Source organism: Schistocerca americana, chromosome 8 (assembly GCF_021461395.2).
Source record: "Schistocerca americana isolate TAMUIC-IGC-003095 chromosome 8, iqSchAmer2.1, whole genome shotgun sequence".
Taxonomy (NCBI): Eukaryota; Metazoa; Arthropoda; class Insecta; order Orthoptera; family Acrididae; genus Schistocerca; species Schistocerca americana.
Genome location: NC_060126.1, coordinates 420,652,728 through 420,677,712, shown reverse-complemented (window position 1 = coordinate 420,677,712; position 24,985 = coordinate 420,652,728). Strand labels below are relative to the sequence as shown.

Below are 24,985 nucleotides of genomic sequence, written 5' to 3'. Positions count from 1 at the left end.
ATGGCCTTGCTGTTCTGGTACTGCGAACGGCTGAAAGCAAGGGGAAACTACAGCCGTAATTTTTCCCCTCGGGCATGCAGCTTTACTGTATGATTAAATGATGATGGCGTCCTCTTGGGTAAAATATTCCGGAGGTAAAATAGTCCCCCAATCGGATCTCCGGGCGGGGACTACTCAAGAGGATGTCGTTATCAGGAGACAGAAAACTGGCGTTCTACGGATCGGAGCGTGGAATGTCAGATCCCTTAATCGGGCAGGTAGGTTAGAAAATTTAAAAAGGGAAATGGATAGGCTAAAGTTAGATATAGTGGGAATTAGTGAAGTTCGGTGGCAGGAGGAACAAGACTTTTGGTCAGGTGAATATAGAGTTATAAATACAAAAGCAAATAGGGGTAATGCAGGTGTGGGTTTAATAATGAATAAAAAAATAGGAGTGCGGGTAAGCTACTACAAACAGCATAGTGAACGCATTATTGTGGCCAAGATAGACACAAAGCCCACGTCTACTACAGTAGTCTAAGATTATATGCCAACTAGCTCTGCAGATGATGAAGAAATTGATGAAATGTATGATGAGATAAAAGAAATTATTCAGGTAGTGAAGGGAGACGAAAATTTAATAGTCATGGGTGACTGGAATTCGGTAGTAGGAAAAGGGAGAGAAGGAAACATAGTAGGTGAATATGGATTGGGGCTAAGAAATGAAAGAGGAAGCCGTCTGGTAGAATTTTGCGCAGAGCATAACTTAATCACAGTAATACTTGGTTCAAGAATCATGAAAGAAGGTTGTATGCATGGAAGAACCCTGGAGATACTAAACGGTATCAGATAGATTATACAATGGTAAGACACAGATTTAGGAATCAGGTTTTAAATTGTAAGACATTTCCAGGGGCAAATGTGGACTCCGACCACAATCTATTGGTTACGAACTGTAGATTAAAACTGAAGAAACTGCAAAAAGGTGGGAATTTAAGGAGATGGGACCTGGATAAACTGACTAAACTAGAGGTTGTACAGAGTTTCAGGGAGACCATAAGGGAACAATTGACAGGAATGGGGGAAAGAAATACAGTAGAAGAAGAATGGGTAGCATTGAGGGATGAAATAGTGAAGGCAGCAGAGGATCAAATAGGTAGAAAGACGAGGGCTAGTAGACACCCTTGGGTAACAGAAGAAATATTGAATTTAATTGATGAAAGGAGAAAATATAAAAATGCAGTAAATGAAGCAGGCAAAAAGGAATACAAACGTCTCAAAAATGAGATCGACAGGAAGTGCAAAATGGCTAAGCAGGCATGGCTAAAGGACAAATGTAAGGATGTAGAGGCTTATCTCACTAGGGGTAAAATAGATACTGCTTACAGGAAAATTAAAGAGACCTTTGGAGAAAGGAGAACCACTTGCATGAATATCAAGAGCTTTGACGGAAACCCAGTTCTAAGCAAAGAAGGGAAAGCAGAAAGGTGGAAGGAGTATATAGAGGGTCTATACAAGGGCGACGTACTTGAGGACAATATTATGGAAGTGGAAGAGGATGTAGATGAAGATGAAATGGGAGATATGATACTGCGTAAAGAGTTTGACAGAGCACTGAAAGACCTGAGTCGAAACAAGGCCCAGGGAGTAGACAACATTCCATTAGAACTACTGACAGCCTTGCGAGAGCCGGTCCTGACAAAACTCTACCATCTGGTGAGCAAGATGTATGAGACCGGCGAAATACCCTCAGACTTCAAGAAGAATATAATAATTCCAATCCCAAAGAAAGCAGGTGTTGACAGATGTGAAAATTACCGAACTATCAGTTTAATAAGTCACAGCTGCAAAATACTAACGCGAATTCTTTACAGACGAATGGAAAAACTGGTAGAAGCGGACCTCGGGTAAGATCAGTTTGGATTCCGTAGAAATGTTGGAACACGTGAGGCAATACTGACCCTACGACTTATCTTAGATGATAGATTAAGGAAAGTCAAACCTACGTTTCTAGCATTTGTAGACTTAGAGAAAGCTTTTGACAATGTTGATTGGAATTCTCTCTTTCAAATTCTAAAGGTGGCAGGGGTAAAATACAGGGATCGAAAGGCTATTTACAATTTGTACAGAAAGCAGATGGCAGTTATAAGGGTCGAGGGGCATGAAGGGGAAGCAGTGGTTCGGAAGGGAGTGAGACAGGGCTGTAGCCTATCCCCAATGTTATTCAATCTGTATATTGAGCAAGCAGTAAAGGCAACAAAAGGAAAGTTCGGAGTAGGTATTAAAATCCATGGAGAAGAAATAAAAACTTTGAGGTTCGCCGATGACATTGCAATTCTGTCAGAGACAGCAAAGGACTTGGTAGAGCAGCTGAACGGAATGGACAGTGTCTTGAAAGGAGGGTATAAGATGAACATCAACAAAAGCAAAACGAGGATAATGGAATGTAGTGAATTAAGTCGGGTGATGCTGAGGGAATTAGATTAGGAAATGAGACACTTAAAGTAGTAAAGGAGTTTTGCTGTTTGGGGAGCAAAATAACTGACGATGGTCGAAGTAGAGAGGATATAAAATGTAGACTGGCAATGGCACGGAAAGCGTTTCTGAAGAAGAAAAATTTGTTAACATCGTGTATAGATTTAAATGTCAGGAAGTTGTTTCTGAAAGTATTTGTATGGAGTGTAGCCATGTATGGAAGTGAAACGTGGACGATAAATACTTTAGACAAGAAGAGAATGGAAGCTTTCGAAATGTGGTGCTACAGAAGAATGCTGAAGATTAGATGGATAGATCACATAACTAATGAGGAGGTGTTGAATAGAATTGGGGAGGAGCTTGTGGCACAACTTGACTAGAAGAAGGGATCGGTTGGTAGGACATGTTCTTAGACATCGAGGGATCACCAATTTAGTATTGGAGGGCAGCGTGGAGGGTAAAAATCGTAGAGGGAGACCAAGAGATGAATACACTAAGCAGATTCAGAAGGATGTAGGCTGCAGTAGGTACTGGGAGACGAAGAAGCTTGCACAGGATAGAGTAGCATAGAGAGCTGCATCAAACCAGTCTCAGGACTGAAGACCACAAAAACAACAACAACAACAACGTGAACACGATATAGGATAGTACATTGCTGATAATTGCGGAATCTACGATAATTTTTGTGAAGATTTAAAATGAAAATAAATTGATACTTGTAGTAGTTTCATACGTTAATAATCTGTTTTCATATATTTAAGTCCTTACTCCATTCAATTTAAGCAATTTCCTCTTTCTCTCGTCCACTCTCCGCAACAGTCCAACGACTCTTAACACTGTATATTCGCTTCCGGGGACTACCCTTACCGCCTAACAAATATTGTTTCACAACAATATGGGCTATTACGGCTAGGCCATCGTCATCAGTTGAGGTGAAATTGGGATTTGAATGCACGGGTAGTTGTCTTTGTGCTCTTAAAAGAATATTAATTTTTTTCTTAAGGGAAATTAAAGTGTGGTGTTCTTTAAATAAATACTGTAGTAGTGTATTCAAATATAAATAATGGAAAGTGACAACAGTGATGTAGATTCTCCGCTGACCCCACAGAAGAAATTGAGGCTGCGTGGTGAGTTGAAATTAAAACGTTTGAAACAAAAGTTCAGAAAGGAATGGTTGACTGATTTATCTTTCAAGGATTGGCTACAACTTGTTAGTGATGATGCATATAAAGCTCGGTGTAAAGTTTGTAGATGTGAATTCAGTGCTGAGTTGACTGTAGTAAAAAATCACGCTAAAGGGAAAAAACACTTACGTGCCGTAAAATGTGTCGGGCCTCTACAAAAGAAACTTGACTTTTCATCACAATCAAAATCGTCTGATACATTTGATAAGCAGGGCAAGAGGGCTGAAACATTGCTATGTGGATTTTTGGCAAAACATAACATCTCTATTAATACAGCCAATCACTTACCAGATGTAATTAAAAGTGCCTTTCCCGATTCTAAAATAGTTGAGAACTTCCAGCTGGGTAGAACAAAAGCAACAGGGGTGATAAAGAATGTCATAAGTAAATGTCATTTGGATGAACTGAATGAAGTTTTATGGAGACAAAAGTTCAGTTTCATAATTTAAGAGTCTGCCGACATTTCCGCTACGAAAAATTTGTGTATTTGTGTGCGGTATTTTGATGAAGATAGCTGCAAAATATATACTGAATTTTGGCAGTTGTTACAGCTGTTTGACGAGAAAAATGCAGAGGCCGCTCATGAAGGTGGCACTGCTAATCGTTTGTACGATCTCGTACGTAAAGCCTTGTCAGTACATAATATTCCTCCTGAAAATTTAGTAGTATTTGCTTCAGATGGGTGGAACACAATGATGAAGAAAGATAATTCTGTTGCTAGTCGAATAATTAGAGATTTTCCTGGTATTTTTATACAGAAATGTATATGTCATTCATTGCACCTATGTGCAAGTGAGGCTTGCAAACAATTACCAAGACTACGTGAAGACACAGCAAGGGATACATATTCATTCTTTAAGCATAGTTCAAAAAGAATAGCCCAGTTCGTGGAATTCCAACAGTTTTGTAATGTCGAACCTCACAAGATACTGAATCCGTCTCAAACAAGATGGTTATCTTTGTTAACTGTTGTTTCACGTATTCTAGAACAATGGAATGTGTTGCAATTATTTTTCACTTGCAAGTGGGAAGAAGAAAGACTGTATCCAGCTGAACAGTTAGCAAAGGCATTCAGGGACAACTTTGTACGTGTATTTTTTATTTTTCTCCAATGGACTCTACCGAAATTTGTATCTCTGAATCAATATTTTCAAAGCGAGAAATTAGTAATTTGCTCTTTGCATGATAGAATGTGCAAAACGTACAAAGAAATCCTTCTCTGCTATATGTCTCCTGATTATATCAATAAGACTGATTTCACAGAAATAGATCCAGCAAACCCAGACCAACTTGTGCCTTATACGCAAATGAATTTAGGTGTAGGTGTGATGGATTTCATGAGCCAATCTGAAAACATCTCACAAAAGTCTAAAGTGACTGATTTCTACTACAGAGTGCAACAGTTTCTTATAGTATCTTGTTGTGAAATAAAAAAGCGGTATGATTTCAACAATTCTGTTCTAAAAATGTTGAGTTGGTTGACACCAGAAATAGCATTGTCAAAAAGTGCTGCAAGGCCGTCAACGCTTGTTCCACTTATAAAGTCGGTTCAGAGGATTTCTCCAAAAGACAAAAGGCTTATGTAAATGATTGATGATCAGTGGAGAGCATTGCCACATGCAGAATTTCCCGAAAATCTACGGTCTAAAGAGGTGGACGAATTTTGGGTGTTCATAAAGAACGCTAGGGACCTTCATGGTAATCAAGAGTTCCTCCAAACAGGAATCTTTGTGCTAGATATATTAGTTTTACCACATTCTAGTGCTGACCGTGAGCGGGTCTTTTCAAAAATGAATCTAGTGAAGACACCATTGAGAAATAAGTTACATTCGGGTACAGTCAGCGCAGTAATGCTCACTTCCCAGCATGTCAAGAATTGTGTACAGTTCGAACCAACCAGTGGAATGACTGCATCAATGAACACGTCTAACATTTATGCTAAGAAGAAGGAATCTCATCGGGATAGTGACGCCGATTTCGTCGATGTGGAGTTCGACAACGATGCTTATTAGGGTGAGTTTAATTATATTATTATTTTTAATTATATTACGTACACAGTGCTGCTTTTCGATTGGGGTTAGCGAATTTTCCTTGCATAAAATCTGTGATGCTTTGAACACTTCGAGTTTATCTTGTTCTGAACATATTTTTAGTACTTAGCATCGCGATTAGAGACGTTTTGGTTCGTAATTAGGAGGTATTATGGATAAAAATTTTAAAAGATGAGAAGACTTTGCCATTCGCGATTGCAAACAAATATTGTGTACGTCATATTATCAGCATTTTTGTTTTTGTTTTTTTTTTAAGATTATCAGTATACGATAATTTTAGATAAAAAACGATAATTTTAAATTCAAAATGCCATAATTTTATCTTCTGGGGTTGGCAACGCTGACGTGCCACGACATTGCTCTTTGAAGAGGGCTGTGGCGGTGACGTGATTCTGTTGTTGTTGCCGCGTAGTGAATTGCGAAGACTGAAAAAATCGAGATTTGATCAGTGATTAAGTGATTCGCAAAGAAAGGTATGAAAGGAAAGGACATTCATGCCGATTTCCAGAATACACTGGGAGACTCTGCTCCTTCATATTCAACTGTTGCCAAGTGGCCAAATGAATTTAAATTTGGTCGGAAGAGCTTAGATGATGATCCGCGCAGTGGTCGGCCAAGATGTGTCACTGCTCCAGAAACCATTGCAAAAGTGCACAAAATGGTCATGGAGGATCGCCGATTGAAAGTACTTGAAATTGCTCACGCTTGCCAGATATCATCTGAAAGGGTATATGTATCACATTTTACCTGAAGAATTAGAAATGAAAAAATTATCTGCAAGATGGGTGCCGCGACTCTTGACGCTGGATCAAAATCGCATGAGATTGGATATGTCGGAACAATTTTTGGCTCGTTTTAGGAGAAACGAACAAGATTTTTGCACCTGTTTGTGACCACAGATGAAACTAGAGACAAACAACAGTCAAAGCAGTGGAAACTTGCTGATTCTCCGCCACCATAGGAAGCAAAGACAGTTAAGGTCACAGCATCAGTGTTCTGGGATGCGAAGAGGATTCTGTTCGTAGATTATCTTCCCACTGGACAAACAATTACTGGAGAACACTATGCTAACCTCCTGAACAAAAAATGGTTCAAATGGCGCTGAGCACTATGGGACTTAACTTCTGAGGTCATCAGTCCCCTAGAACTTAGAACTACTTAAACCTAACTAACCGAAGAACATCACACACATCCATGCCCGAGGCAGGATTCGAACCTGCGACCGTAGCGGTCGCGCGGTTCCAGACCGTAGCGCCTAGAACAGCTCGGCCACCCCGGCCGAGCCTCCTGGACAAATTGCAACAAAAGATACGCGAAAAAGGATAGGTTTAGCAAGGAAGAACGTCATCTTCCATCAAGAAAATGCGCGCCCGCTCACATGTGCCGTCGCCATGGCAAAATTACACGAACCAAGGTATGAATTAACTCTTCAGGCTTTCCCGGCGAGATCTTGACATGTGGAATAATCGGGTCTACTGCCGGATGTTTGTGTCGTGGCCGACATATTGTGCCAGAGCGACACAAATATCCGGTAGTAGACCCGATTATTCCACATGTCAAGGTATGAATTGTTTCCACACCCGCCTTGTTCACCTGATATGGCTCCGTCAGACTTCCGTCTCTGCCCAAAACTGAAAATTTTTCTTGATGGACGGAGATTCAATTCAAACTAAGAACTGATAGCCGGAGTTGACAACTATTTTGCAGGCCTGGAGGAAACTCATTTTCGAGATGGGATCAAGGCACTGGAACATCGTTGGACATAGTGCATTAATTTACAAGGAGACAACATTGAAAAATAATTTCAGTGATGTAAGTACATTTTTTCTATTGCGTTCCGATAACTCTTCAAACCACCCTCGTAGTGTGGTAATGTCCCCCCCCCCCCCCCCCCCCCCACTTTGGCCGTGCGGTCTAACGCCCGGCTTTCCGGGCGGGAAGGAGCGCCGGGCCCCGGCACGAATCCACCCGGCGGATTTGTGTTGAGGTCCGGTGAGCCGGCCTGTCTGTGGATGTTTTCCATCTGCCTCGGCGAATGCGAGCTGGTTCCCCTTGTTCTGCCTCAGTTACACTATGTCGGCGATTACTGCGCAAACAAGTTCTCCATGTACGCGTACACCACCATTACTCTACCATGCAAACATAGGGGTTACACTCGACTGGTCTGAGACGTTCCCTGGGGGTCCACCTGGGACCGAACTGCACAATAACCCTGGGTTTGGTGTTGGGCGGCGGAGGGGTGGAGTAGACTGCGGTAGTCGTCGTGGGGTTGTGGGCCACTGCGGCTGCGGCCTGGACGGAACCTCTCCGTCGTTTCTAGGTTTCTAGCTAACATAACATAACATAACATAACATGGTAAGGTGTACCGTAGGTCTCTAGAAGAGCGTAGCGTTCCAAAGGATTGGAAGAGGGCACAGGTCATCCCCGTTTTCAAGAAGGGACGTCAAACAGATGTGCAGAACTGTAGACCTATATCTCTAACGTCTATCAGTTGTAGAATTTTGGAACACGTATGATGTTCGAGTATAGTGACTTTTCTGGAGACTAGAAATCTACTCTGTAGGAATCAGCATGGGTTTCGAAAAAGACGATCGTGTGAAACTCAGCTAGCGCTATTCGTCCACGAGACTCAGAGGGCCATAGACACGGGTTCCCAGGTAGATGCCGTGTTTCTTGACTTCCGCAAGGCGTTCGATACAGTTCCCTACAGTCGCTTAATGAACAGAGTAAGAGCATATGGACTATCAGACCAATTGTGTGACTGGATTGAAGAGTTCCTAGATAACAGAATGGAGCATGTCATTCTCAGTGAAGAGAAGTCTTCCGAAGTAAAAGTGATTTCAGGTGTGCCGCGGGGGAGTGTCGTAGAACCGTTGCTATTCACAATATACATAAATGATCTTGTGGTTGATGATGCTGTGGTATATCGAGAGGTTGTAACAATGGAAAATTGTACTGAAATGCAGGAGGATCTGCAGCGAATTGACGCATGGTGCAGGCAATGGCAATTGAATCTCAATGTAGACAAGTGTAATGTGCTGCGAATACAAAGAAAGAAAGATCCCTTATCATTTAGCTACCATATAGCAGGTCAGCAACTGGAAGCAGTTAATTCCACAAATTATCTGGGAGTACGCATTAGGAGTGATTTAAAATGGAATGATCATATAAAGTTGATCATCGGTAAAGCAGATGCCAGACTGAGATTCATTGGAAGAATCCTAAGGAAACGCAATCCGAAAACAAAGGAAGTAGGTTACAGTACGCTTGTTCGCCCACTGCTTGAATACTGCTCAGCAGTGTGGGATCCGTACCAGATAGGGTTGATAGAAGAGATAGAGAAGATCCAACGGAGAGCAGCGCGCTTCGTTACAGGATCATTTAGTAATCGTGAAAGCGTTACGGAGATGATAGATAAACTCCGGTGGAAGACTCTGCAGGAGAGACGCTCAGTAGCTCGCTACGGGCTTTTGTTGAAGTTTCGTGAACATACCTTCACCGAGGAGTCAAGCAGTATATTGCTCCCTCCTACGTATATCTCGCGAAGAGACCATGAGGATAAAATCAGAGAGATTAGAGCCCACACAGAGGCATACCGACAATCCTTCTTTCCACGAACAATACGAGACGAATAGAAAGGAGGACCGATAGAGGTACTCAAGGTACCCTCCACCACACACCGTCAGGTGGCTTGCGGAGTATGGATGTAGATGTAGATGTAGATGTAGAAGGTGCTCGCAAGCCGCAGCCTGGATAACGAAATGATTTAATGCTGTGGAACACAACGATGAGGTAAGTAGTTGCGCCCACCTGGGGGGCCGGATAGACGGCGAACTCGAGCAAGCTCTTCTTGGAGTACTCCTGGCAGAGGCGGTCCATGATGAGCGAGGTGAAGCCGGAGCCGGTGCCGCCGCCGAACGAGTGGAAGACGAGGAAGCCCTGCAGGCTCTCGCACAGGTCCACCATCTTGCGGACGCGGTCGAGCAGCGTGCCGATCATCTCGCGGCCCACCGAGTAGTGGCCGCGCGCGTAGTTGTTGGCCGCGTCTTCCTTGCCCGCCACCAGCGACTGCGGGTGGTACAGGTCGCGGTGCGTGCCCTGGCGCACCTCGTCTGCAAGCGCCGAAATCTTCCTCATTCACAACTAAATCAAATTCACTGTAACACTATTTCCTAACAAGAGAACCTCCCCATCGCACCCCCTTCAGATTTAGTTATAAGTTGGCACAGTGGATAGGCCTTGAAAAACTGAACACAGATCAATCGAGAAAACAGGAAGAAGCTGTGTGGAACTATGAAAAAAATAAGCAAAATATATAACTGAGTAGTCCATGCGCAAGATAGGCAACATCAAGGAGAGTGTGAACTCAGGAATGCCGTGGTCCCGTGGTTAGCGTGAGCAGCTGAGGAACGAGAGGTCCTGGGTTCAAGTCTCCACTCGAGTGAAAATTTTACTTTCTTGATTTTCGCAAAGTTATGATCTGCCCGTTCGTTATTGACGTCTCTGTTCACTGCTGGCACGGTAGCTCAGCGTGTTCGGTCAGTGGGTTAGCTCACTCTGTAATAAAAAAACAGAGTTAATCGATCAACAACGAACTTAAACGGATGTCTTACGACGTCCACCCTGAGCAGATGCAACGAACAAAGTCGAACAAAATGAGATTTCAAAAAAAACTGTAATAAGTGTAATGTCTGTGTTTTGCGACCGCACCGCAAAACCGTGCGATTAGTAGACGAAAGGACGTGCCTCTCCAATGGGAACCGAAAACATTTGATCGCAAGGTCATAAGTCAACCGATTCCTCCACAGGAAAACACGTCTGATATATTCTATACGACACTGGTGACGGCATGTGCGTCACATGACAGGAATATGTTGTCGACCCACCTAACTTGTACACTTGGCGAATGGGTAAAAAGATTCTTCTACCTTGCCCGATTTAGGTTTTCTTGTGGATGTGATAGTCACTCCCAAAAAAGTGATGAAAACATAAGAGTTTGTCACATAAACCGCAACAAATGAATGCAACAGTTTCACAGTCGCACAGTTTTCCCTGTGCTCTGTTTTTAACGTTTTCAAATTTTTCCATGCGTAGGCCGTCAAATCCTGCATATGTCCAAGCAAATCTGAACATGTCCTGGAATTTTGGAAAGCGAAGTTGATTATATGTGAGTGCCTGAACTTTGATAATTGTCTGGAAATAAAAAATTAAACTTTTCACTCGAGGGAAGACTTGAATCAAGCACCTCTCATTCCGCAGTTGCTCACGCTAACCATGGGACCACGGCGCTCCTGAGCTCACACTTTCAATGATGTTGCCTATGTTTCACATGGACTACTCAGTTTGTATATTTTGCTTATTTTTTTCATAGTTCCACACAACTTCTTCCTGTTTTCTCGATTGATCTGTGTTCAGTTTTTCAAGGCCTATCCACTGTGCCAACTTATAACTAAATCTGAGAGGGGTGCAATCGGGAGGTTCCCCTGTAAGTAATAGCTCAGTTTATTTACAGACAAACATTTTTGGAAGCTGACTATCAATAGCCGTCAAGTAATGTATAAAATGCATGTTTGACCATCAGTTACTTTTATTTTAAACCCAAATATCGACCGATTTCACTCGTGGACCATATTCAGGAATAAGGGTTAAAATGGTTTAAACCACAACATTAACATTTGTCATTACTTAAATAATGTGTGGAGGAAGTCATGAACGTCAATATACGACACAGGACTTTTAGAAGCAAACATACTAATACCAGACGTAAAGACCCGCCAGGGTAGCCGAGAGCACTAATGCGCTGCTTCCTGGGCTCGTGTAGGCGCGCCGGTCCTGGATCGAATCCGCCCAGCGGATTAACGACGAGGGCCGGTATGCCGGCCAGTCTGGATGTGGTTTTTAGTCGGTTTTCCACATCCCGCTAGGTGAATACCGGGCTGGTCCCCAAGTTCCGCCTCAGTTACACGACTCACAGACATTTGAAAATGTTCGCACTATTTCATGACTTACACTAGACGCAGACAGCTGGGGTACATTACTTCCATCCCGGGGGGTTCGGGGTGGCGTCAGGAGGGGCATTCAGCCACCCTCTGCGACTAACACTGCCAAATCCGTAATAACAAAGCCGACCCCGCGGCCGGCCGGAGTGGCCGAGCGGTTCTAGGCGCTACCGTCTGGAACCGCGCGACCGCTACTGTCGCAGGTTCGAATCCTGCCTCGGGCATGGATGTGTGTGATGTCCTTAGGTTAGTTAGGTTTAAGTAGTTCTAAGTTCTAGGGGACTGATGACCTCAGAAGTTAAGTCCCATAGTGCTCAGAGCCATTTCATTTGAACCGACCCCGCGTTGGAGCGAGACAAAGGCCCCGAGAAAGAAAGAAAGAAATACTAATAACAGACGTAAATAAAGCAGTACTGTTCTTCGTACACTTGGTATTAGTATGTTTGCTTCTAAAAGTCATGTGACGTATACTGATACTCATGACATGCTCTGCACATTATTTAAGTAATGACTGGGCTGGCTGGCTGGGCTGTTTTGAGGAAAGAGACCAAACTGCGATGTCATCGGTCTCATAGGTTTAGGGAAGGACGGGGAAGGAAGTCGGCCGTGCCCTTTCAAAGGAACCATCCCGGCATTTGCCTGGAGCGATTTTAGGGAAATCACGGAAAACCTAAATCAGGATGGCCGGACGCGGGATTGAACCGTCGTCCTCCCGAATGCGAGTCCAGTGTGCTAACCACTGCGCCACCTCGCTCGGTTTAAGTAATGACAAATGTACTGTTGTGGCTTAAACCATTTTAACCCTTATTCCTGAAGATGGTCTACGACTGAAACCGGTCCTCAACTCGTGGTCTAGTGGCTAGCGTTGCTGCCTCTGGATCACGGGGTCAATGGTTCGATTCCCGGCCAGCTTGGGGATTTTCTCTGACTAGGGACTGGGTGTTTGTATTGTTCTCATCATTTCATCATCATTCGTGACAGTAGCTAGATTGGACTTTGAAAAAAGTTGGACTGCGTAAAACTTTGGACTTTGTACGGGCTCTGATACCCGCGCAGTTGAGCGCCCCACAAACCAAACATCATCATGACTGAAACCAATCGATATTTGGGTTTAAAATAAAAGGGGCTGATGGTCAAACATACATTCTCTGTATCTTCAAACTGCTGCAATCGGCCAACTAATTTCTTAGTGGTATTTTCAAAGCAGATATGAGGACGTGACTAAACGCAATTTCACACGAATTGATGCTGCAATATAATTCTGTTGAACTAGCTGCTATTTTCATAAACCTGACATCGATTGCGACCAATCGATCAACTCCAATCGATTGCTCCAGATGAAAACTTTTTTGTAAACTATAAGCTAAAATTCTGCTTAATAAAAGCTGGTTCTGGTTTGAGGTTACAGACACTTTCCACTACTACAAAAAATTTCTGAAAGATTTACGCCCCTTCCAAATCGTCGATTTTACTTGCATTCTTCGTGTGGTTCAAGTTTTCGTATTTGGCTTCGCGTTCAGAGATTATCCTCAGCTTAACTAACACATATTGGAAGTCAGAACAATCCATTATTCGCAGAGGCGTAATAGGTTTTCTGGCAGCTAGGTTCCATCATCTATTCCTGGAACGTCTGATCAGAGAATACTGATTATCTTAGTGTTGGAATTTTCTCAGAAAAACCTTTTGAAGGAACTTGTATGTTAATAGAAGAAGGAGTTCCAAATACCTCTACTAGGACAGCTTCCTTTAAAAAGCGATACTTCAGTTACTACTCGTATTAAAACATCGATAAAAATACGTGGGCAATTCTAGTTACACTTAGAAAAATTCAGTTTCATTTTCGTAAACCTCTGACCAAACAGGATCGTCTGATATGCATCACACTAACATTGTGTAATTTTTATTTTGGTATTTTTCTAGTGATTTTCGTTTTTGTTTGTTTTCAGCTCTTCCATCCCCTTTCAGATTGTTTCACTCAATTTATTATACACACAATCTGCATGCAATCTGAATCCAAAAATTGTGAGTGACTCGCGATGTCAGTAAATGCATTGAATGTTCATCATAGCTTAAAATTACACCAAGCTTAAATTCAGTTGATAGGACATATAGCAATTCTGACGTAGGACTTGTCCGTCGCCATGGGAATGACGTCACAAGCCAACAGAATAAAAACAGCAGCTTCAGCTGAAGGGGGTCACTTGGGCTGCAGTAGAGCAGTATTTGTACGGGCAGTCTTCGCACTCTTGTCTAGTTTTCGAGAGGGAGCTGTATTTTTTTCGCCTAGCATCAAAGTGGTAACACCGAAACACCGAGACAGTTGCGTACGCTTCACCAGCGTTATTATTATTTTGGATGCAAATAAAAGACCATTGTCTGAAACTGTTGTTTGTTAGTTATAGTGTTAAGATGTGAATGCAGCTCTAGTCGGTCGTGAAGCACGCACCATCGTGAGTTACCTTGAGCGCCCAGACATCTACAAGCCACATGGTGACAAATCTGAGGTGTAGACCTGATATTAAAGGAATAACAGCCAACGTCTCCTTCTTCACTCCCGCGGACACACACACGCAGTCTTGAGTGCTATGGCTCTTTGAGTAGTGGGCAGCTCCAAAGCGACGAGTGAGGTGGCAGTAGCAGGCTGCAACAACGGTCCGACGTTCCTGCGGGAATCCGGCAGGGCAGAACGCCTTTATAATCAATCCCACAAGAGCGCAATGCTGACGCCACTGGGCGACAACTGTGCCCTGTCATTCACCTGTGTCTCCTCGTCACTCCACAATGGTCGGCTATCTTCAATTTGGAGATGTCATGGTGAGTCATATGCAACTATGCAGAAATAAGATATCCTATTCCGTACTTACATTGAGGTGACAAAAGTCATGGGATACCCCCTGTTATCCTGATGGATGATGGAGAGGGTTGTATGGGCGCACGACGGCAAGGTCTTCAGCGCCCGCTCAGTAACAGATTGAGACAGGTGTCAAGAAAATACTCAGAACAATAAGTTAAAACAGAACGTAAAACACAGATAACAAGGTTGGAAATACACCGAAACGTGGGACGAAGCATGCCGTCAGCAGTAAAACATGGACAACACAAGAAGAAAGTTGTAGAGGGAGCTAAAACAATATAGCAGATGGAAGTTGCTGGCTGACCGCAAGGAAAAAAGGGAGGTGTCAGCCACTTTGCAATACACTAAAACCTCCAGCCTAAAAATTTAGGCCAGAGTCCAGACACATCACAAAACTTTAAAACCCTAGACACACACGTCTCATCATTAGCTAAAACACAGGGCAGATCTCCATCAACTTGTGCTTCTGCCCTTGCATCACGGTATAAAATGCAGTCTGTTAAAATGTGCCGGACAGAGATGTGCACACCACAAGCATCACAAAACGGGGGATCCTCCCGCCGTAATAGAAAGCTATGTGTGAGAGGCCAGTGCCCAGTCCGAAAACGCCTGAGGGTCACTACCTCCCGCCTGAGCAACCAGCAGGAGGAACGCCACGGCCCAGTTGTTGACTTCACCAACCGCAATTTATTGGCCGTCACCGCCAGCCATTCTTCCTCCCACAACTCCAGGCACTTCTTGTGGAGTGCAGAAATGACACACTGTAAGGGAATAGGACACTGGACCACATCCTGCCCTCTGCACACCGTCTTGGCAGCCCGATCGGCCTGTCCATTGCCCCATATTCCTACATGACCAGGCACCCCGCAGAAGGACACCTCCTTACCGCACCGTTGGAGCCAGTACAGTTGGTCATATATCAGCTGGAGCGTCGCCTCAGTTGGGTACAGATTCTGCGATGATTGTAAGGCACTAAGAGAATTGGAGCAGAGGAGAAATCGATTGCCCCGAACACGATTCATCTGCTCCAGTGCCTCCAGGATCGCGTGGAGCTCCGCTGCGAAAACGGTATATTCATCAGGGAGGCGAATCCGGGTAACATGATCAGGGAACACTACAGAACAGCCAAGGAAATTCTCTTGTTTGGAGCCATCAGTGTAAACGACGGTAAAACCGTGATGCACATCTAAAATGTTAAAAAACAGAGATTGGAACGTAAAATCTGGTGTACTATCTTTTTTAAAATTAGTCAAATCCTGTCGGACCTCCTTTTGCCCGGCGTAGTTCAGCAGCTCGACATGGTGTGGACTCAACAGGTCGTTAGAAGTCCAGCGAAGGAATATTGAGCCATGATGCCTCTATAGCCGCCCATAATTGCTAACGTGTTTCCAGTGCAGGATTTTGAGCACGAACTGACCTGTCGATTGCGTCCCACAAACGTTCGATGGGGTTCATGTCCGACAATCTATGTGGCCGAACCATTAGTTCGATTTGTCCAGAATGTTCTTGAAACTAAACCATTAGTGAACAAATGTGGCCCTGTGACATGGTGCACTGCCATCGATAAAAACTACATCGTTGTTTGGGAACATGAAGCCCGTGAATGGCTGCAAACGGTCTCCAAGCAAATGACCATAACCAATTTCAGTCAATGGTCAGTTCAGTTGGACCAGAGGACCCAGTCCATTCCATGTAAACACAGTCCACACCGTTATGGACACAGTACCAGCTTGTACAGAGGGATGGGTTGGGTTGGTTTGGGGAAGGAGACCAGACAGCGAGGTCATCGGTCTCATCGGATTAGGGAAGGAAGTCGGCCGCGCCCTTTCAAAGGAACCATCCCGGCTTTTGCCTGGAGCGATTTAGGGAAATCACGGAAAACCTAAATCAGGATTGCCGAAAGCGGGATTGAACCGTCGTCCTCCCGAATGTGAGTCCAGTGACTAATCACTGCGCCACTTCGCTCGGTTGGACGGATGGCTTCTCGGTACCCGCGCCACTCGAACCCTCCCATCAGCCCTTACTAACTAAAATCGGGACTCATCTGACCATTCCACGGTTTTTCAGTCCTCTAGGGTCCAACCGATATAGCCACGAGCGCAGCAGAGACGCTGCAGGCAATGTCGTGCTGTTAGCAAAGGCACTCACGTCGGTCGTCTGTTGCTATAGTCCAGCCGCGCGGGATTAGCCGAGCGGTCTGTGGCGCTGGAGTCATGGACTGTGCGGCTGGTCCCGGCGGAGGTTCGAGTCCTCCCTCGGGCATGGGTGTGTGTATCTTTGTCCTTAGGATAATTTAGGTTAAGTAATGTGTAAGCTTAGGGAATGATGACCTTAGCAGTTAAGTACCATAAGATTTCACACACATTTGAAACATTTGCTATAGTCCATTAAAGCCAAATTTCGCCGTACTATCCTAACACAAACGTTCATCGCACGCCCGACAGATTTCTGCGGCTATTTCACGCATAATTGCTTGTCTGTCAGCACTGACAACTCTACGCAAATTCCGCTGCTCTCGGTCGTTAAGTGAAGGCCGTCGTATTCTCGGCACAGTCTTGACGCTGTGGATCGCGGAATATTGAATTCTCTAACGATTTAGAAATGGAATGTCCCATGCTTCTAGATCCAACTACCATTTCGCGTTCAGCTTCTGTTAATACCCGTCGTGCGGCCGTAATTACGGCCCCGGACACCTCTACACATGACTCACCTGAGTACAAATGACAGCTTCGTCAATGCATTGTCTTTTTATACCTTGTGTACGTGGTACTAACGCCGTCTGTATATTTGCATATCGCTATCCCACGACTGTTTGTCACTTCAGTGCAATACAAAAATGAAATTGCTGTTGGTTCCTGCCATGTGCTGTAGAGCTGTACTGAGTACACCACAGTTCTCTCAAAGAGTCAGTTCAACCAAGAATTTATTTATTCTTGCACCAGAAGGGGAAACTAAAGACAGATAATCAAGTTTGTTGTGAAAATAACAATTACTGTGGATTTATGAAATGTTTTAGTTTATAATTTGTCTAATACATTATTACACTACTGACCATTAAAATTGCTACACCACGAAGATGACGTGCTACAGACGCGAAATTTAACCGACAGGAAGAAGATGCTGTGATATGCAAATGATTAGCTTTTCAGAGCTTTCACACAAGGTTGGCGCCGGTGGCGATACCTACAACGAGCTGACATGAGGAAAGTTTCCATGGGCGCTGATGACCACGCTGTTTAGCGCCCGTAAACCTCAAACACACACACACACACGAAAGTTTCCAACCGATTTCTCGTACACAAACAGCACTCGACCGGCGTTGCCTGGTGAAACTTTGTTGTGATGCCTCGTGTAAGGAGGAGAAATGTGTACCATCGCGTTTCCGACTTTGATAAAGGTCGGATTGTAGCCTATCGCGATTGCGGTTTATCGTATCGCGACACTGCTGCTCGCGTTGGTCGAGATCCAATGACTGTTAGCAGAATATGGAATCGGTGGATTCAGGAGGGTAATACGGAACGCCGTGCTGGATCCCAACGGCCTCGTATCACTAGCAGTCGAGATGACAGGCATCTTATCCGTATGGCTGTAACGGATCGGGCAACCACGTCTCGATCCCTGAGTCAACAGATTGGGACGTTTGCAAGACAACAACCATCTGCACCAACAGTTCGACGACGCTTGCACCAGCATGGACTATCAGCACGGAGACCATGGCTGTGATTACCCTTGACGCTGCATCACAGACAGGAGCGCCTACGATGGTGTACTCAACGACGGACCTGGATGCACGAATGGTAAAACATCGTTTTTTCGGATGAAACCAGGTTCTGTTTACGACATCATGATGGTCGCATCCGTGTTTGGCGACATCGCGGTGAACGCACATTGGAAGCGTGTATTCCTCATCGCCATACTGGCGTATCACCCGGCGTGATGGTATGGCGTGCCATTGATTACACGTCTTGGTCACCTCTTGTTCGCATTGACGGCACTTTGAACAGTGGACGTTACATTTCAGTTGTGTTACGACCCGTGGCTCTACCCTTCATTCGATCCCTGCGAAACCCTACATTTCAGTAGGATAATGCACGACCGCATGTTGCAGGTCCTGTACGGGCCTTTCTGGATACAGAATATGTTAGACTGCTGCCCTGGCCAGCACATTCCCCAGACCTCTCACCGACTGAAAACGTCTGGTCAATGGTGGGCGAGCAACTGGCTCGTCACAATACGCCAGTCACTACTCTTGATTAACTGTGGTATCGTGTTGAAGCTGCATGGGCAACTGTACCTGTACACGCCATCCAAGATCTGTTTGACTCAATGCCCAGGCGTATCAAGGGCGTTATTACGGCCAGAGGTGGTTGTTCTGGGTACTGATTTCTCAGGATCTATGCACCCAAAATGCGTGAAAATGTAATCACATGTCAGTTATAGTATAATGTATTTGTCCAATGAATACCCGTTTATCATCTGCATTTCTTCTTGGTGCAGCAATTTTAATGGCCTCTAGTGCACTTCTAAAATCACTTCAGAGGAAATTCACCTGGCGAGTTTTTGGAGAGATACGAGAGCTACAAGCGGGCGGCTAGTTGAGGACAATAACAAAGGCATCAGGTACTGACCGATGGTGGTGGGCTCGAGGTCGACCATGACGGTGCGGGGCACGATCTTGCCCGCCTCGGTCTGTGAGAAGAAGGTGGTGTAGCACTCGGTGTCGACGGCCACCTTGTCCGAGGGAATGCGGCCGTTGGGCTGTATGCCGTGCTCCAGGCAGTACAGCTCCCAGCAGGCGCTGCCGATCTGCACGCCCGCCTGCCCGATGTGCAGCGACACGCACTCCCTCTGAAACATGCGCGTATGTGTATGCGCGAATCGAAACACGACGAAAAAGATCTCGATCGAACAGTACACGGGTGTACTGACGATCCACAGTGTGCAACTATGGGCTGTCAGTATACCCGTGGACTGTTCGATCAACAAATACACCGGGATAAACTGAAGAATCGCAAAAAGAACTTGAATGTTGGTGCGAAGAAACTTCCCCCAGGCACTGCACAGCTACTTGCTGTGTATGTACAAGGTGAAATAGAATAACGGGAATGTTTGAAATGAGTAGTGGCAGCCATGAGCAGATGGCAGCACAGCGGGTTCGTGACGGGTAGCGAGTAAACAGTCCGCCATTTCAGTAACCATGGATCAGTGGAACGGACAACAGCGTACGTTAGCCATGAAAATGTTTTATAAAAACAATGATATGAAACTTCCTGGCAGATTAAAACTGTGTGCCCGACCGAGACTCGATCTCGGGACCTTTGCCTTTCGCGGGCAAGTGCTCTACCATCCTCTTTTTTTTTTTGGTTTTGTTCGTTGTTGATCGTTGTGTTTGGTCGTTGCGGATGTCACATGACATCCCCTGAAGTTCGTTGTTGATCCTTTCACTCAGTTTTTTTATTACAGAGGCCAACCAGCTCTCTGACCGAACACACTGAGCTACCGTGCCGGCACCATCTGAGCTACCGAAGCACTACTCACACCCGGTCCTCACAGCTTTACTTCTGCCAGTATCTCGTCTCCTACCTTCCAAACTTTACAGAAGCTCTCCTGCGAATCTTGCAGAACTGTTCTGCAAATTCCGGCACGGTAGCTCAGCGTGTTCGGTCAGAGGGCTAGCTGCCCTCTGTAATAAAAAAAAACTGAGTTAATGGCAACGACTAACTGAAACGGGAGTCTTTCGACGTCCGCCCAGAGCAGATACAACGAACGAAAACGAACAAAATAAGATTAAAAAAAAAAATATGGTAGAGCACTTGCCCGCTAAACGCAAAGGTCCCGAGTTCGAGTCTCGGTCGGGCACACAGTTTTAATCTGCCAGGAAGTTTCATATCAGCGCACACTCCGCTGCAGAGTGAATATCTCATTCTAAAAACAATGATAGTTTGGAAGTGGCGCAGAGGGAGTTGCGCCTTTTTTATAATTTAGAACGTCATGATGCCGTTCCGTCGAAACACGCTTCAAAATTTTGGATTAATAACTTTGAAGAGACTGGATCTGCCCTCAAGAAGAAACCAACAGGACGACCAAGAAGTGTGCATTCTTCAGCGAACACTGATGTTGTACGGGATTCTGTCTTACGGAGCCCACGGCGTTCAATTCGTAAGCAAGCAGCAGTGGTTGGTATGTCCTGGGAGAGTGTTCGCAGAATTCTTCATCTTGATTTAAAATTTCATTCTTAAAAAATACAGATGGTGCAACGATTGAAGAACAACTATTACCGGTTATGATTAGGATTCTGTCAACAAATGATAATAAAAATAAACAATGACGATGAATTTCTAAACAAGTTGTTGATGTCAGAGGAGACAAATTTTCATCTTACAGGTCATGTAAATAAACAAAACTACCGTTAATGGGCAAACAAAAATCCTAATGACGTTCATGAACCCTTTACACGCTCGTAAAGTGACAGTATGGTGTGGTATTTCATCACATGGGATTATTGGTCCGTATTTTTTCGCAAATGAACAGGAAAACACAATAACTGTCAATGCCGATCTTTACGTGGAGATGTTACGAACTTCCGTTACTCCTGCATTGAACAACTTTCCAAGCGTTCAAGAAGTCTGGTTTCAATAGGACAGAGTGACATCACACACTGCACGCCAATCAATGGCATATGTGCGAGAATTTTTTGGCAACCGTGTGATCTCACGATTCGGTAACATTCCCTGGCCCCCTAGATCGCCAGATTTATCCGTTTGTGATTTTTTCTTGTGGGGCTACCTCAAGAGAAAAGTCTACACAACTCGACCAAGAACTCTGGATGAGTTAAAACAGAGAATTCGGGATGCAATTCACAGTATCCCAGCAGAGATGTTGCAGTGGTCAATGAGGAATCTCAACAGCAGATTTCACGGATGTATTCGTACAGGAGGGCGGTATCTAAAGGACGTAATTTTTAAAAATGATAAATACCATCAATGTTTCGCAAATGGCAAAGTTGTAAGTTTTCATTTACTATGAATGCAATTTCTTTCCTTCATCACTTCTAGTTTTATTGTATTGTGGAAATGTTCCCGTTTTTCTGTGTCACCCTTGGCAAGTAGATCCTAAAATTAAAACGAGGCTGTAAATATTTTGCTTCAGCAGGAAGAGGTCAGAGAAGTCATAACAGGCTACTGACCGACAAACATGCTCTCCGTAATTTATAAGACGTTCACTTGAGTTACCACCGGCTATATTGATTAAAGCGTTAGCTCCTGATCTGGCAAAGGAATGAGCAGAGTTTAGAAGTAGAAAAAGCGCAATGGGCCATTTCTATGGCGTGAAGGGAAGATGAGTAGGCCTACCTACTCGTCTTACCACATTATCGGTCATTGCTACTATTAGAAATGGTTTGTACATGGGGTGCGTCGTAATTAGTAATGAAAACTGACACGCGTGGAAGTCCATGACAATAGAAAGAAAACTTTCTAGTCAACAAAGCCTCACAAACTAACCGTTTCCCAGATTACTGCCGATGTGTCGTTACGAGTTTCCTAGCTGGTATAACAGCAAAACCCCGATTGCTTGAAGAATCGAACTTCCACGTACAAAACAGCTTCAAACGTTTGACTACCTTACAAATGAGTTAATATGTTGAATATTTGAATTTAAGCATGTAAGCGAGAAAAGAAGTTTAAGAAAGTTTAGAAAAAAATTGTCCTTAAAGTCTGTTGGAAGTCGCTAATCCTTTCATTATGAAATACTGGGTAATTTGCTCTCTTCTTTAAGCAAAAGCTTGTTTTTACGCATCTCAGTGCCTACGACGTCATATCTCCTGAAATGTGTGTTCTATAATGATTTAACTCCACAGGTACATTTCGTGATGTATGTGGCTACTACTTGCGTAGTGTGTTGCGAATAAAATGGTTCAAATGGCTCTGAATACTATGGGGCTTAACATCTATGGTCATCAGTCCCCTAGAACTTAGAACTACTTAAACCTAACTAACCTAAGGACAGCACACAACACCCAGCCATCACGAGGCAGAGAAAATCCCTGACCCCGCCGGGAATCGAACCCGGGAACCCGGGCGTGGGAAGCGAGAACGCTACCGCACGACCACGAGATGCGGGCTGTTGCGAATAGAATCGGTAGTAAAGAAGTAATAAATTAGAATGACTTGCCTGATTCTAAAGTTTTACTGCATGAACAGCGAAAATTTATCAAGCGATACAAATTTTCCGTTTCAAAATTTTGTGAGGGGTGTCAGAGAGAAAATGTTTCGTCACGGTATGAAAGTACGTCCAAAATTTGTTGGAATGCACCAAGTTCTCTCATTGCCAACTACTAGATGAGTAGATATCGGGCATTTGCGTGACGTCAGATACAAAGATAATCTTAATACTTGTCTTCTAGAATGAGATTTTCACTCGGCAGCGGAGTGCGCGCTGATATGAAACTTCCTGACAGATTAAAACTGTGTGCCGGACCGAGACTCGAACTCGGGAACTTTGCCTGTCGCGGGCAAGTGCTCCACCAACTGAGCTACCCAAGTACGACTCACGAGCCGTCCTCACAGCTTCAATTCTGCCAGTACCTCGTCTCCTACCTCCCAAACTTCACAGAAGCTCTCATGCGCACCTTGCAGAACTAGCACTCCTGAAGAAAGGATATGCAGAGACATGGCTTAGCCACAGCCTAGGTTAGCAGAAGAGCTTCTGTGAAGTTTGGAAGGTAGGAGAATTGAAGCTGTGAGGACGAGTCGTGTGTTGTGCTTGGGTAGTTCAGTTGGTAGAGCACTTGCCCGCGAAAGGCAAAGGTCATGAGTTCGAGTCACGGTCCGGCACATAGTTTTAATCCGTCAGGAAGTTTCTTAGTACTTGTCTTATTGTGATAAATCTTTAAAGCAAGATTATACCGCTTAATGAGTACATTTTAATTTTTGTGATTTGGCCAAAAATGGAGCGGATTATTAAAATTCATATTTTTGTTATCCCTGGAAGCTGTTACACAGGCAGCCAGCAAATGGAACTGAGTTCGAGGATGGAGGTTTAGTGTCTCCTAAGAGTCGTCAGACGCATTTTCTCTGGTGTTATGAGACATATCTGCAATTTTCAATTCCACCCTTCACGTCTTTCATGTGACGTCAACCATCGATGGAAACGGTCGGTTTGTTTGCCGTCACAGACAAAATTATTTTTAAAGCGGAATTTTACTTCCCATTCAGTATAGCGGTCCCAGATCAGTCTAGTACGACATTCGTTTTATCGATATGTATTAACAGGGACATTAAAACACAAGGAATAACAAGTAGCTCAGCAGCGACTGAGCAGCGCTGCATGCTTGGCCGGTAGAAGTCAGGAGGTGCTGTGGCTGTTGGGGTACTGGTTATTATTAGAGTTTTACTGTCCTTGATGATACATAACGATGAAACGAATATCTCACTAGACTGATCTGGAATCGCTCTACTGAATGGGAAGTAAAATTACTCTTTGGAAATAATTTTGCTTGTAACAGCAAACAAACGGTTTCCGTCCACGCTGGTTGCCCCATGAAAGACTTGATGAGTACAGTTTGTTTGGAATGATACCAGCTACGCAATGCAAAAACGAAACTTGCAGATATCTACGGAAACACCAGAGAAAATGGGCCCGATGACTCTTAGGAGGCATACTCCGTGTATGCAGAATTTTAAGTTCTGGACTATGTTCCCATCAAACTTGGCTCAAATTGCACTCAAGACCTACATTAACATGAAATATAAAACGTTACGTGCCACATTTTACTACCTACTCGTATAGAGCCATTCAATGTGGCGTCCTCACATTTGGAAGCAACACTTGTGAGTTAACGAACATTGCGCTCTCATTTAAATATATGGCCGAAAGGAATTGTGAAACGAACCCTGTCGTCCAGGACCGTGTGCCACAAAGGGCGCATATTCGCCACGAGATGGGGAAACTCACAAGCGTCTATTGTGCTGTAGTATGCGAGTGAGACAGACGAGAACCTACGTCATAGGGAAACCCTGCAGAAGCCTTTTGTGACCAGGCGGAACTAAGATCGTCCATAAAGGTTAACATTTATGAAACCTATTTAATTCCGTAGTAATGCAGGGAATGAAGCCACAGTAATTTTTATCTCCCATGCTCCATAAAATTTCATGGTGATCCCAATAAAACTTGAATATAGATCAAATATATAATAGTTTAGGATTTACTGTTAAAGTGAAATTAACAAGTTTTGTAACAAAGACCTGAATGCTAAAATCTGAATGCTTTGATCGATCTTAACGATCGATATTTCATATACACTCCTGGAAATGGAAAAAAGAACACATTGACACCGGTGTGTCAGACCCACCATACTTGCTCCGGACACTGCGAGAGGGCTGTACAAGCAATGATCACACGCACGGCACAGCGGACACACCAGGAACCGCGGTGTTGCCGGC

At 44.2% G+C, this 24,985-nt stretch overlaps 1 protein-coding gene across 1 annotated transcript in view; it reads right to left on the bottom strand.

Annotated features, from left to right (window-relative positions):
• The window catches only part of LOC124544964 (tubulin alpha chain-like), a gene marked incomplete at its 5' end in the record, with an annotated part of 53,795 nt that extends 29,849 nt beyond the window's left edge, over nt 1-23,946 (bottom strand). Inside the window, 3 exons of the mRNA XM_047123711.1 lie at nt 9,501-9,802; nt 19,172-19,391; nt 23,938-23,946. Coding sequence (XP_046979667.1) covers nt 9,501-9,802; nt 19,172-19,391; nt 23,938-23,946 — 531 coding nt within the window. The remainder of the gene's footprint in view (nt 1-9,500; nt 9,803-19,171; nt 19,392-23,937) is intronic.
• Between the last annotated feature and the right edge of the window lie 1,039 nt (nt 23,947-24,985).